This window comes from Triticum aestivum, chromosome 1B, assembly GCF_018294505.1.
Source record: "Triticum aestivum cultivar Chinese Spring chromosome 1B, IWGSC CS RefSeq v2.1, whole genome shotgun sequence".
Classification (NCBI taxonomy): domain Eukaryota; kingdom Viridiplantae; phylum Streptophyta; class Magnoliopsida; order Poales; family Poaceae; genus Triticum; species Triticum aestivum.
Genome location: NC_057795.1, coordinates 639,472,481 through 639,488,358, shown reverse-complemented (window position 1 = coordinate 639,488,358; position 15,878 = coordinate 639,472,481). Strand labels below are relative to the sequence as shown.

At 46.2% G+C, this 15,878-nt stretch overlaps 1 protein-coding gene across 1 annotated transcript; it reads left to right on the top strand.

Moving 5' to 3' along the window:
* The first annotated feature begins 12,044 nt into the window (after window positions 1–12,044).
* On the top strand, window positions 12,045–14,937 carry LOC123081000 (fatty acyl-CoA reductase 2, chloroplastic). The gene is made up of 9 exons (XM_044503961.1): window positions 12,045–12,360; window positions 12,444–12,547; window positions 12,915–13,114; window positions 13,194–13,294; window positions 13,509–13,722; window positions 13,824–13,985; window positions 14,110–14,191; window positions 14,286–14,668; window positions 14,757–14,937. Exons 1-9 carry the CDS (start codon window positions 12,045–12,047, stop codon window positions 14,935–14,937), a joined length of 1,743 nt encoding a protein of 580 aa, XP_044359896.1.
* The last annotated feature ends 941 nt before the right edge of the window (window positions 14,938–15,878 follow it).

Genomic DNA, 15,878 nt, shown 5'->3' with positions numbered 1-15,878 from the left:
AACAGGCACACCCCCTCCAGCAGAGGGAGGCTGCCTTCCTGATTCTAGAGCCGTATCGGCCTCCGGAATTGTGTCCGGCTGGGAGCCGAATTCGAGATAGCCCCCACCATCGACATCCATGGGAGCCTTTTCTCCCGTGTGTCCGGCCCCTGAAGTTTGACCTCCTGGCGCCGCCTTGATGACCTCCCCCCCTCCTTGTCCTGGGTCCCTTTGGGACGATACCTCGGTGTCATTCACATGTTTTGGGGGGCCTTCGGGGGTGTCCCGATGTCCATAGCATCCGAGCCCAGTAAATCCTCCGACGAAGATTGTTCGGTGCGGGACTTCGCCGGACTGCAAAAAAGTATGGCTCAGATTAAAACATCATGCCATGGTGAGTCCGGATGCGCAAATGTGTTCGGATTTTATATACTCACGAGTTCACCAGGGGCTGGGCCCTGGGATCCCACTCCGGGCTCCTGTCGTTAGCGGCGGTGGACTCCTCCGGAAGGGGAGTTTTTCCCTTCTTAGGCGACTCGGCCTCCAAGGATGTGGAGGTCGTCCTTTTCTTTCTTCCCCTCGCTGGGGATTGTCTTTCCTCCTCTTCCTCATCGTCTCCAGAGGAAGAGCGGGCATCGGAGTCTTCGGATATTGTGTCCAAAGTGCCGCGGCGACGAAGGCCGCCCTGGTCTCTTTGGCCTCCTTCTCGGCCTTCTTCTTCGGCGCCTTGTAAGGCGCCGGGACCAGCATCTTCGTTAGAAGTGACCCGGTCGGTTCTTCTGGCAGTGGGGCCGGACAGTAGATCCACCCCGCCTTCTTTGTCTAGCCCAAGGAGAGTTGGGGAAAACACATTAAGCATTTCCCTTTGGTTATGCAAATAAAACATATGACTTGCCAACATACAATGACTTACCAAACTTGCAGGACGGGATAACTGGTACCCGCAGTCCTCGGCTGAGTCCGACCACGATTTGCCGGACTTAAAAAGCACCTTCCAGATGTCTTTGTGTGAGGAGCCAAAGAACTCTAGCAGGGTCTGGTGCTTGGCCGGGTCGATTTCCCATAAATTGCAAGCCCTGTGTTGACAAGGAAGAATCCGGTGAACTAACATCACTTGGACTACATTGAAAAGTTTGATATTCTTGTCTTCCATATCCTTGACGTGCGTCTGGAGCACCGACAACTCGTCAGGCGAAGACCAGTTCAGACCCTTCTTGGGCCAGGACGTAAGCTGCAGAGGAGCTCCAGATCGGAATTCAGGAGTTGCGGCCCATTTTGCGCCGCGCGGCTCACTGACGTAAAACCACTACTGCTGCCACCCTTTGACGGAATCATTGAAAGTACCTGATGGCAATGTGACGTTGGGCATTTTGCTCACCATGGCACCTCCGCACTTAGCGTGCTCGCCACTCACTACCTTGGGCTTCACATTAAAAATCTCCAGTCATAAGCCGAAGTGTGGCGAGATGTGGAGAAAGGCCTCGCACACGACGATGAATGTCGAGATGTTGAGGAAGGAATTTGGGGATAGATCATGAAAATCGATCCCGTAGTAATACATGATGCCGCGAACGAATGGGTGGAGGGGAAACCCTAGACCGTGGACAAAGTGAGGGAGGAATACAACCCTCTCGTGGGGTTCCGAAGTAGGGACGATCTGTCCCGCCGTCGGGAGACGATGGCTGATTTTCTTGGCCAGATACCTGGCCTCCCGAAGCTTTTTAATATCCTTCTCCCGGACGGTAGAGGCCATCCACTTGCCTCCTGCTCCAGATCCGGACATTTTCGGAGGGCCTTTGTGGGCGGAGAAGACGAACGCTTGGGCGCTGGAACTCGAGCGAGAGAGAGAATGGATAAGCAGAGGAAGAAGAAGGCGTGGGTGAAAGAGGGGAGTCCTTATCTCCTTATAAAGGCAGGAGGGATCCTGCGTCTCCCCACTTGCCCGGTAAACTCGCCTATTCACCAAGTGCCGCGTTGATGGTGCGGTTGGGTTACCCACACCCGTATTGATCAGAATCCAGAGATAAGGGGACACGATCTCTGCTTCGACAAGACGTGCCAATAAAACCACCTCGCAAGACGTGCAACAACAGGTTGAGAAAGACAGTTCGTATAATAACTGGGCCGCAACATGATGTCACGCTATGAAAAGTTGTCAACAGATTGAATTTGTGGAATATTGTGCTCTCTACGGTGGTACGTGGAATTTGTTTTGCAGAGCCGGACATGATTCATGTGTTCAAAATCTACCTTGGAGTATTCGGAGAAGGAAGCCGCCTTGCAATGCTGAAGACAATCTGCGCGCTGGACTCATCGTCACTGAAGCCTGGTTCAGGGGCTACTGAGGGAGTCCTGGATTAGGGGGTCCTCGGACAGACGGACTATGTACTTGTGCCGAACTGTTGGACTATGAAGATACAAGATTGAAGACTTCGTCCCGTGTCCGGGTGGGACTCTCCTTTGCGTGGAAGGCAAGCCTGGCAATTCGGATATGTAGATTTCCTTCTCTGTAACCGGTTATGTGTAACCCTAGCCCCCTCCGGTGTCTATATAAACCAGAGGGTTTAGTCCGTAGGACAAGAACAATCATAATCATAGGCTAGCTTCTAGGGTTTAGCCTCCACAATCTCGTGGTAGATCAACTCTCGTAATACTCATATCATCAAGATCAATCAAGCAGGAAGTAGAGTATTACCTCCATAGAGAGGACCCGAACCTGGGTAAACATCGTGTCCCCGCCTCCTGTTACCATTAGCCTTAGACACACAGTTCGGGACCCCTACCAGAGATCTGCCGATTTCGACACCGACAACAGGCGCTATCTCCTGTGTGCGGCCAGATGACATATCTAGGTCATGTTCATCGTGGTGGCCGAGGACAACCGTCATGGGATCGAATCCGTCGAAGATCAAGTCTCCACGGATATTGGCCACAAAATTCAGGCTTCCAAATCTGACCTGATTGCTAGGGGGGTAGCTATCGATCTGCTCTAGATGGCCAAGCGAGTTGGCCCGCAATGCGAAGCCGCCGAATACGAAGATCTTCCCGGGGAGGAAGATCTTCCCGGGGAGGAAGATCTCTCCCTGGACTGCATTATTGTAGATAATTGATGGAGCCATCAAGCCTATCTCCGATGTCAAGCGGAACTCTCAATGAAAGCACCAATGTCGGTGTCAAAACCGGCAGATCTCGGGTAGGGGTCCTGAACTGTGCGTCTAAGGCTAATGGTAACAGCAGGCGGGGGACTCGATGTTTACCCAGGTTCGGGCCCTCTCTATGGAGGCAATACCCTACTTCCTGCTTGATTGATCTTGATGAATATGAGTATTACAAGAGTTGATCTACCACGAGATTGTAATTGCTAAACCCTAGAAGTCTAGCCTATGAGATTATGATTGTAGTGGCTTAACCCTAGAAGTCCAAACCCTCCGGTTTATATAGACACCGGGAGGGGCTAGGGTTGTACAAAGTCGGTTACAGAGAAAGGAATCTACATATCCGAATCGCCAAGCTTACTTTCCACGCCAAGGAGAGTCCCATCCGGACACGGGACGAAGTCTTCTATCTTGTATCTTCATAGTCCAATAGTCCGGCCAAAGTATATAATCCGACTGTCCGAGGACCCCTTAGTCCAGGACTCCCTCAACGGGTGAGTATAAAGCAGCCGCCACGGCTATGTTGGGCACAAATTTAGCCGTGGGGTGCCACATAACAGTGGCGGGTCTATTGACCGGCATGTCACGGATAAGTGGCAGACACAATTACAGTTAGTAAGTTGGTGCTACCCATTCCCCTTCCTTTTCCTAACTAGATGACACGTTGCGCAGTGGTGCAAAAACTAAATGCAATTGAGAAGTTAGGTTGGCTGTTTGAAGAAAAAATGTATTTTTCTGAACTATTTGGAAATAATTATATTCACATTGTCTTTGCGTCTGCATTGTATTTACTAATGACAGAGCAACGATAGAGAATAATAAGTGTTCTCCTCGCGTCAATTTATCTGTGGGTTACAATTTGGATACTTATTGATTGAAACGAGTGAACAAATACACTGAAATGGGTCTATATACGTTTGATTTAGAAAAAATATAACATCTTATATTTGTGAACGGAGGGAGTGGTTTTGAATCTTGATCCAAATGATATATATGCATGCAGATAGTTGGCACAGAACTTTTCAAGTGCTTACAGCAACTCTATGGGAAAAAGAAAGACTACCACGAATTTTTAGCAAGAAAACTGGTTGCCGTAGTAGGCAACATGAGAGAAAGCCAACATGGGCGTTGCCCCAGAGCTAGCTGATGAGACTGCAAAAAAAAGTGGACATCCTCATCAACAGTGCGGGGAATACAACATTCGATGAGACGTTTGCCAGACATGTTTCGTATGTTTGCCCAAACATTCATGTTTGACAATAACTATCAATTATGAAATTCAGGTACGATATTGCTATGGACATAAACACCGAGGGACCATTCCGGTTAATGAGTTTTGCGCGTAGATTTTCAGAGTTGAGGCAATCCTTGCATGTATCAACAGGTCAGAATGCCAACTGAAAGATGTTGAGGAGAAAAGTTTGATTTTAGAGCAAGAAACGGAGGACATAAGCCCACACCTTAATCGTTTATTCAAAAATTAAAAATGATATCCATAGTTCGGTACAAATTAAAACTTGGAAGCTTATAAATGCATAAGACCACTGTGTTTGAATGTGCTCCATCTGTGCCCCTCAATAATCAGCATATGTGAACGGGAGGAGGCAAGGCGTGGTGCTAAAGAAGCCATTTAGCTTGGGAGACACCATCACGAAAGAATCAGGTTACTCAGATTCTTCGGAACTGCAGAACATTGTGCTTGATATATATAGAGGCAGAGATCAATCTTGCTTGTTTGCTCCAGACATAACTCGAACGATGCAGCATCTTTTTCTCAAGAAATGAAGGATTTAGGAACTGAGAGGTGACGCCACGTATTTCTTGGAGTAGTTCACTAATGATATTCTAAACATGCAACATCACAAGTATGATGAAGCAACTGATTTTTTACTCGCACGGCTGGGTGTGTACTTTACTTCAACTTTAAATTCAGAGAAACAATTCATGAAGTTTTTTTTCGCTTGCGGGTGGCAGGGTGGGTCATTTACTTTCGACTTTAGGAGCAGTTTCGGTGATAGATGAAAAAAAATTAGATAAACAATTAACGAAGAGTTTTTTCTCATTTACGGGTGTCATGACGGGAAATTTACTTGAAGTTTAAGGGCAGCTTAGGATAGGTTGACGGGCCAAAAAATCGGAAAAACACACCATCCTTCATTGTAAAAAAAAGATAACGAGCCCTCCGTCTGGAAATACATGTCATCAAAATGGTTGAAAATGGATGTATCTTTTTTTTTTTAGAAAAGGAGGATGACCCCCGGCCTCTGCATCTGGGAGATGCATACGGCCATTTTATTGATTATTCTCGAGGACCTTACAAAGTAGTACAACAATATGCCTGAATCCGTCATCTTGGCAACATCTGCCACTACTCCTATCCATATGATGAAGGGGGTGCAAGCTGGACCAAATACCCAGACCTATCACCTAAGCCTAACATCTAAAGCCGGAGGCCCCGACCGAGCCACATACCGGGTTCGGGGCACAATCCGGTCTGACGCACTCACATGTGTCGTCGCCGCCATCTTCCACTAGTCCATCTTCAGAGCAGATTGAGGTGCCAACCTTGGTAGGATCCTCCGCCATCGACGCCATCAAGGCACCAAACGACGACCACCATCTACGCTAGTCCATCTCCAAGCAGAAGGAGCACTACCACAGGACGAAGACCGGCGGAGAATAGGTGAAACGCTGCACACAATGCCGCCGCCAAACACCTCACACGCACCGCAAAGCACCCACCATGCTTCCGAGGACCCCAGGCGACGCCTTCAAGAAGGAGCGCGACGAGGGTACGACGCCGTCGCCCGCAAGGGGAACTAGAGCTTTCGCCCAAAGGAAGATCACGGTGAAGGACGGGAAAGGACCTCGACAAGGCCTCCAAGAAGGGGACCGACGCCCAGCAAAGACGCCGCCATTGTCGTGGCCTCCGCCGACGGCCAAGGGTTTCCCCCGGTCCCGCCCCCATCCCATCCACCCAGCCAAAGACTGGCCAGTGGAGCGCACGCAGCCGGAGAAAGCGTTGGACTTCATCGCAGCAGGCACGCCGGGTGACGGGGCACCCCAGCCCACTGTAGTAGACGTCCACCGAGACCTCGCCGCCCGCACGGCCGAAGTCGCGGACCACCAGCACCCACGACCGTCGCCCGCCGAAGAGGCAACGCCGTCCACACCGCCCGAGGCCGCCGCCCCGGCATCCATCCACCGCACACATCCTGTCGAAACATGAAGAACGACCCACACCACCGCCACCAGGGAGCACCACACCGCGATCATCCAAGCCGGGCCGAGGCAAGGCCACGCCGGCCAGATCTGGCGGATCCGGCAAACTGCGGCCCACCAGCCGCCAGATCGAGCAAGGCGACCGGATCTGATGGGCAGAGCCGTCCCCGGCGATAGACGCAGGGCGACAACGCCGGCGGCAGCCGCCACAGCGGGCCGGCCTCGGCGGCCACCAGGGAAAGCGGGCGGCGGCGCCCGATGCGGGGTGGGGGGCGGGCTCTCCAGAGGTCGAGGCAGGTGCGCGAGGAAGCCCCCGCCGCCGCCTACCGCCGCGCGGGCAAGCCCGACGACGGCTGCCGGCGGCGGCGGGGAGGGAGGAGAAGGGGAGGCGGGGGACCGGCGGCGCCTAGGGTTTCGCCCCCGGGTCGCCCGAGAGCGGACGACGCGGGGGGGGGGGGGGGACCGAAAATGGATGTATCTAGAACTAAAATACATCTAGATACATCCATTTCAATGACAAGTATTTCCGGATGGAGGGAGTAATATGCCTACTTTTTTACAATCTTTTCAACTGAAGTTGGTTGCTGGTGATGGAGGAAACGACGCGCTGACGGACGAAAACAAGCTACGAGAAAATAGGAACACAGCGTACACAACCCAACGTCATAAGCAATCGACTGAGAGATAGGGAGACCTGCGAGATGAGCTCGTACAGTACCATCAATGACGTATGTATACAGACAAGAGTGTCAATTTAGCTCTGTGGAGGGAAAACGAAACAAATGTCTAGCTAGTACGCGCTGGGCCATCGCGCTACAGGGATCCCATAGGTGCTCCGAGCTACTATGTCGACACTGGACATCAAGCAAGGGACAAGTGCTCAATTCCAAAATGCAAAAATGCTGGTTTTTCATTGTTTCACGTGGAAAGTACATGCATGTCCACATCTTGATTGGTACACTCCAACTTTACTAAAGTAACAAAAAATATTTTTGCATACTTACAAAACAAAATATTGTTAAGTGATGCATCTCTATTTGCATCTGCAAAATTACATACTTACAAAACAAAATTACATATGTATCTTGATTGGTACACTCCAACTTTACTGAAGTTGGTTGCTCGTGCAGACATAAGGTACACCGATAGATGAAATCAAAGGAGCTGATGAGCAGAGGAGAATGCAAGTATGTGCCAAAATTGATTCGTTTAATAGGTATTGTAAGCAGTCACGTGATATAGAAAGTACTGTACTTGTTATTGTCATCACTGTAAAATTATAGCTTGTTATCACCATCAAATAGTGTCAAACACCCCAATCATTAATCTGAATGTCTATAGGCTGCTGTGTCTTGGGATATGTACACTTTTTGTTGTATCATTCACCTATTTGACCTAATGTCCACGTATTATTTGTTACCGGACGTCTAACCAGATGTTGGGCTGCTTCCTGGCCTAACTTTTGGGCAGCGTCGTCTCCAAAGATCTGTGCCATCCTTTAATTTTTGTTCTTTGACCTACTATTCGTGGCACTGCTTATTTTGAGTTCATCTTGCCCATGAATCTTACGAGTGTTACTGAATTAGTCTCCGAGCAAGTACTAGGCCGTCCGCTTGCCATATCAAGCCCATTGTCCGAGCATGCAACTTCTCTTAAGGAATTGGAATTCTAATACTTTTATCCTGATAAGTATTTCACCACTCCTTAAAATACTTCACTGTTCGATACACATTAAATAATCTGAAGAAGTTTCTAAACCCATCTGTGGAGAAAATGGAGATGAAGACCACATGTGGATGTGTTCAGGCACAAGCCCAACTGATGGAAGGACATGATAAACGAGCTACAATAACCACTAAGTGGACAAACTTTCACCAGGCAGCAAGCCATAGGAAAGGTGACATTGATGTCTTGTTCTTCAAGACAAACAAGTATCGCTGCCGGCCACTGTGTATCCATGTCTTGTTCCTTCACCAACAATAGAGACGATCGCCTCGCCGCAAAAGAGTCCGGAGCTTCTTTATTCAGCCTCGCCGTCGCCACCGCCGAAGCCAAGGCGTCGAACGATCCAAAACCCTAAACTTCTTGGGCCCTAAAACCTAAAGGTAAAACAATCGACACGAGCGGGATCCGGTGACCCTCCTCACCACCGATGACCAAAAGGTCGCCAGCGGAGGAGAGCCGCCGGAAGACGGCGTGGGAAGGAGCGGATCTCCCAGTAGAGGCGGCTAGGTTTCGCTGAAGGAGGAAAACGATCGCAAGTTTGGTACTGGTGCTTCATTAATAGTTACCAAGATAGGTTTAGACTGAAATTCATTTTTACACACTTTTCATTCAAATTGTAACTATATTTTTCAATTCTCTAATTAAATTAATCACAAAAAAATCACATCCAGGAATATAAAGACCAATCATAGCAGCATGTTGGAACATAGCATGATCTGAAAGAGGTGTAAAAGAGATAGTAGAAGACAAAGAAGAAATACCTTCCAGGTTCCATGAAGTGATATTAGTTCTCCTTTATATTGCCCATATTGACGCGAGTCTTCCTCTGACTCGCTCTGACGTCATGTTTAGAAGCAGGATTGAAACCTTCGTTAGTTTTGCTAACCATCTCCAACAGTACTATCAAGTGTTGTGCATCCGTCACTGACATCTCAATCACAAAACAATGATTCCTTCATACGGGCGTGGAGATATGGCATTGGGAAGAATATATTACAGTGCTGTTGCGAATGCCACAACCGAATATGGGAATGTTGTTGCTACTTGTTAGTTTGTTTGCCAAGAGGACTATCGGGACTAACGAACCAGTTTCATTTGCATAACAGTGCTCTTGAAAAGAATTATGGATATTGGTGAAAACTGCAAATTTGTAAAGTTGACCTCTCATATCGATTTGGGAACATCTTCAGATTTATGGCTCATATCGACTTGGAAGTATCTTATAATTGACGACTCATATTAAAGTTGGCATTTTATTGGATTTGTAAGCATCTTAAGATTGTACTCATATCGATTTGGCAGCATCATAAATTTGACGGCTCATACCCACTTGGAAGCATTATAAAATTTACATCTCATATGGATTGAAAGCATCTTAAAATTGGCAGCCTTTATTTATTTGGGAGCATCATAAATCGCACTACATGATGAATCAATAATCGAATGATGGCACCTACTTTTCCGTTGAAACAATCCCCTTAGATTCATGTTCAAAGATAATGACAATTATGTACTCCAGTCTTTTTAATTTATTAGGCTCATCTAGAAAATAAGGAATTTGCAATTCTAAGACACATACTAAGGTTGGTCACAACGAGAGTGTTGTAGGTAGTATCATTCATGCCAACTAGGCACGTTAGGTTATGTGACACACAATAAAATAAGAAAATAGAGGATCGAGTATCATAATATATATGATGTCATATTAAATGATGTACTAGTATATGTCTTTGCATTACAATAAATAAGACTACTATGATATCAAGTTATAATGTTATGGATTGTGACTGAAAAGTATGACCTTTGAATTTTTTTAAAATTCGGCCTCTATGGAGGCTGAGCTCCAAAATGCCCTTCTCATTGTGAAGGTACTTTCATACACTAGTATCATACTTCCGATAGTGACCTGCCCATAGTTTTAAATAGCCAGCTATAGCTTCGCTATATCCCGCTATAGCCTTTTCAGCAGGGTGCCGCTAAATGGTCGCCTTCATAAAAAGCCCGCTATAGTCAGCTATATATAGCCCTTAAAGGCTCGCCGCTATTTTCCATAGCCCGCTATTTAAAACATTGGACCTGCCTAATAACTCTGATCCTTTGCTTATTGACTTGCTCGAATATGCAACCATTAATTAAGGTTGCTTTGCAGCACTTAATTACTCTCCTTGGTTAAATTGGAAGAGCGGCTGTCAATTGTGTTGTTGCACATTTGTTCCCTGCCTGTCTTGTGTGTGCCCAGGCAGCGAGGGCAGATAGGAAGGCAACAGGTGGACGAGCTGTTGCCTCTGGCTTCTCATGTCTTCTGGCTTCTCTGTTATTTTCAACAGAGACAGGACGAGATGGAAAAGCAAGATGGTATTTGGCCTTTGACTTGTCTCCTGGGCATACGGCGACAGTGTGCAACAAAGACTGGACGGGCCGTGTGTGAAACTGGAGACCATGCGGCGACGTGAGAAGTTGAGCACTTTTTTTTTTGAACCGGGCTAATCCCCTTTCCATTACTAAGAACAGAAATACAGCAGTCATACAGGTACGAAAGTAAAACGAAAATACAGCAGTCGAGCACTTGAAGCAAAACGTGCAGACTATGAGCAAACACGTGTGTACTATCACCGTCATCATTCACAACTAGCGCTCGATGGCTGGGAGCGATTTATCTACCATGTACGGGATATGTCTGACATTTTTTGTGCATACTTTGATAACCTCTTCTAGCTTGGAGATTCATGTGCCGCTTTTGTGATTTTTGGCAACCTTATTTTGAAGATATATATGATAGCATGGTAGTTATTTTTAGTAAAAATTAATATGTTGACTAAGTATTCTTATTTTTAACAAAAATGATATTCTTATTCTTAAAGGATAATATTGTTGTTTTTTTAACAAAAAACTAATGTGTTGACCAAGTAAAATGTTCACATATATTTCACATATGATTAAACTACTGGTAGTTATTTTTTAAAATTTGGTCGCTTTTTCTTGGGCAATATGACGATTACCTTTTTTTTATAACCTTGTTTCAAGGAAATACAATAACTTGGCACAGTAAAGTTGACATATTGGCAGGTGCAGCACATAATCCTGGCAATTACAGTTGATGAATTAGGACAGTTACCCCGGACAATTAAAATAACAAGCACAACAAATCATCTATTAAATTATGTGCAAAGACAGTATGAAATAATTTGGAACCTCGACACAATTAAAATGGCATGGACAAGATCATCTTGGCAATTGTGTTTAAATAAACAAGCACTTTGAAATAATGTGACAACTCAGCACAATTAGAAATGGCAAGCATACAAATTCTTTCCGGCAGTTGCGTGTAAACAACCTAGAAAGCAATACTCCTTTCCCAATTATTATTCGGGCAGTTGAGTATTAGGGAGTACTGTATTACACAGCCGTGCACATGCTTGTATTACACAGCCGTACACATGCTTGTCCAACCTCGAAATCAGTGCTCCTTATCAAAGCATCCGCCACACGGGTGGATAAGCATGTGTACGGCTGTGTAATACTCCCTCCATCCAGTGTGTCACTTGTCGGTACCAGAGAAAGTGAGTGTGACCTTTATAAGTCAAGTGCCGGTTCGGAATACATATGTAGCGCAGCTACACAGTCACGTCCTTTGGTGCTTAGTTGACGATAATAATAAACTAGTATTAATCTACTTTTATAAATTTTATCAAACTTAAGAAGGTTTTATTTAGGACAAGGCACCATCATATATATTTTGGAAGAGATCGAGGGAAGGAGTATGGACACATTAGAAATGCGTTGATCACATGTACAATTGGCACCACAGCAACTGGACCAATTGATTTACTTTTCTGTACCATGTAGCCCATAAAATAGTATAAATAGGGGTGTAGCACTCCATACATGCATTAAGCTTGTAGTGAAGAGTTGGATATATTATTTCAACTCACTCCTTCCATCAGACATTCCCAGATGGCTTCCATGTTAAACCTTTACCATACTGTTGCCCACAAATGCGTAGGCTTTCCTGCCAGGAAGGAAGGTCATGCCCACAGTAGAAGCGCTGCTGCACTGCCGTTGAGAAAACGGCGTCTTGCTAGTGATGCCTCAGCATGGTGTATGAATAAGCACTTGAGCAGTTATGGTGGGTCGTTGCCTTCCTATGCTGTGACAATGGATTGCAAGAACATTATAGCCGGTTCAGCACCATCAGATGAAGCAGATGGTATCGGGATCACAGAGTTCTTTGTGGGCAAGAACTTTTTCATCACTGGTGGGACTGGATTTCTAGCAAAAGGTACAGTTTCTTTCTTCTACATCCTTGATGTTTAACACGCAACATAGCTTTCGAGCTTGAGTTCTATTTCTCTATTGCGCCACTTATTATTGAGAAAATCTTGAGGACAACTCCTGATGTCGGCAAGATATATGTGTTGATAAAGGCGAAGGACAGCGAGGCAGCACTGGAAAGGTTGCAAAACGAGGTGCGATGATTTTTACTTAATTTATTTACTACTTCTGTCCAAAATTAATTCTCACTGAAATGAGTGAACCTACACACTAAAATGCGTCTTGATACACTCTATGGACGGAGGGAGTATTTACTTTTTCTGCAGGGCATCAGATGAAGAGTCAAGAGTCAAAGACTCAATAGTCGAGACTACTCCCTCTGGTCACAAATATAAGACGTTTTGGAATTTTAATATGGACTATTTACGGATTGAAATGAGTGAACATATACACTAAAATGTGTCCATATACATCTGATTTAGAAAAAAAATAAAACATCTTATATTTGTGAATGGAGGGAGTAGTTTTGAATCTTGATCGAAATGATATATTTGCATGCAGATAGTTGGCACAGAACTTTTCAAATGCTTAGAGCAACTCCATGGGAAAGACTACCGCCATTTTTTAGCAAGAAAACTGGTTGCTGTAGTAGGCAACGTGAGAGAAGCCAACATGGGCATTGCGCCTGAGCTAGCTGATGAGATTGCAAAAAAAGTGGACGTCATCATCAACAGTGCAGCAAATACGACATTCGATGAGAGGTTTGTCAGACATGTTTTGTAGAAGTAGTGTTGCTCCAAACATTCATGTTTGACAACCACTAGCAATTATAAATTTCAGGTACGATATTGCTATGGACGTCAACACCATGGGACCATTCCGGTTAATGAGTTTTGCGCGTAGATTTTCAAACCTGAAGCTATTCTTGCATATATCAACAGGTCAGCATGCCAACTGAAAGATGTTGAGGTGAAAAGTTTGATTTTAGAGGCAGAAATCGGATGGCATAAGCCAACGTCTTAATCTTTAGTTGAAAAGTGAAAAATGCTATCCATAGTTCGGTACAAATTAAAACTCAAAAGCTTAAAAATGCATTGATGAACTTATTAGACCACTGTGTTTGATTGTGCTCCATGTGCGCCAATCAACAATCAGCATATGTCAACGGGAGGAGGCAAGGCGTGGTGCTAGAGAAGCCATTTAGCTTGGGCGACACCATCACGAAGGAATTAGGTTATTCAGATTCTTCCGGACTTCAGAACACTGTGCTTGATATAGAGGCAGAGATCAAGCTGGCTTTTTGCTCCAAACATAACTCGGACGATGCAGCATCTTTCTCTCAACAAATGAAAAATTTAGGCATTGAGAGGTGACATGTATTTCTTATACAGTATATTAGTCCATTGACGTTAGTCTAAACATGCAACATGACAGGCATAATGAAGCAACTGATTTATTTTGTCACTGCAGGGCAAGACTCCATGGATGGCAAGACACATACGTGTTCACGAAGGCCATGGGGGAGATGGTCCTCAATAGCATGCGAGGAGAGATACCGGTGGTGACGATAAGGCCAAGCATCATTGAAGGCACTTGGAGCGAGCCGATGCCAGGTTGGATAGAAGGAATCAGGTAGATGATTGTGGTGTCCTTTTCGTCAGTTACTATGTGTCCACTACAAATCTAAAATTGGCTCACCCACTTAATAGTTGGTTTTATGGTCGACCTCCACTTTTTTTGACAAAATAAAACCCAGGATGATTGATCCGATTATGATGTACTACGCAAAAGGCCGGCTGAGTGGGTTCCCTGTGGACGGTGATGGTGTCGTTGACGTGGTAATTTATGTAGCTTGGCACAACAACATGGCGGTTCCGTTTCAGCTAGTAATGGCCATGATTGTAATTGATCTTCCTCTTGTCCCTCCGGAAGGTTCCGGCGGACATGGTGGTGAACGCGACTCTAGCAGCGTTGGCAAAGCATGCTCAGGCCATAGGCGCGGCACAGGAGATGCTTATCTACCATGTGGGATCATCGACAGCGAACCCGCTAATATGGCGCGACATGTTCAAGTTCTTTTTCGAGCACTTCACGAGGTACCCCTTGAACCTCGCGGCAGGGCAGGCAATCAAGGTGGCGCCGATGAGGATCTTCGGCAACATGCACCAGTTCAACAACAATGTTGAGAGGGACATGCTGCTCTGGGGCGCCGGCGAGACGCTCTCGCCTCGGGCGCGGATGCTTTTCAGCAAGTACGCCGACAAGATCATCCACCTCGCCCGCATGTACCAACCCTACGGCTTCTACGGCTGCAGGTCGATCGGCATTGGAGAAACCATGTACGTATGCACATTCTCAATGGCCTAGAGAAACTAATAATGGAGGCCTAATGCATGGATGCAGGTTTGACAACGCCAACACCAAGGCGCTTTTCGCAGAGATGTCATCGGAGGAGAAGGCGCAGTTCCACTTCGATGTGCGGAGCATCGAGTGGAAGGAATACTTCACCAACGTGCACATCCCGGGGTTCATGAAGCACGTCATGAAAGGGAGGGGCACTTCCTCCATTGTTGGAAATAACTAACACATGGATGTAGCGATCCATGCTTTCTTCTGTTGCCAATCGATATGCAACAATTCCCTACAATCACGCCTCATCAAAGCATGCCTTAAGGAGTTCTATATATGCAATCCTTATCATCAATTAAGATACACAGGGTTCTTTTATGTTGTTATTTGTAGATACACAGCTTTCAGTTACATTGTTGTTGATTGTAGATACGCAACCGTTACGTTGTATATATATGCACGTTCCAATCCCTATCTACAATCTACTATCTATCTAGCACTCTTCGTTTTAAAATATGCTAGCATACCCTCACCCATTAATTTAGAGCTCAAATGTTCCTTTGGAGCTAGACGCGGTCCGGCGGAGTCCTGGATTGCCGCGGCCGCCGTCCTGTGGGCGTTTTTGCGTGTCTGGGGCGCCAATCACAGTAGTGAGTTGAAGAGGGAGAGGGCTAGGATTGTTGGCGGGATTGCGTCACTAGACGCCCAGGCTGATGCCAGGCCCTTCTTGGAAGGCGAATGAGCCCATAGGTATGCCCTTGAAAATCAAGTTCTCGTGATTCTGAGAGCGGAAGAAGGATATTGGCGCCGTAGGGGCGGCGTTAAATGGGTTACTAAGGGAGATGCGAATATTGTTTACTTTCATGCCTACGTGAATGGTCGGAAGCGCAAATGCTCCATTTTGTGACTCCAATCTGACAATGTCTCCTAGTGATCCAAAACAAGATAGTTTGCCATATATACACGATTTTTTCATTGGCCAGTTGGGGACGGCTGATGGAAAGGTTTTATGCCTTCGTGAGGATTCATGGGATCCTGAGAGGTTGTCAGAGGAGAACGATGGGCTGGCTTTGTCCTTCTTGCTGATATGAAGACAGACATGGTGCCTAGCCCGGACGGTTGACCCGTAGAGTTCTTTAAAAAGTTTTGGCCGAGCCTTAGGCAACTCTTCTACGT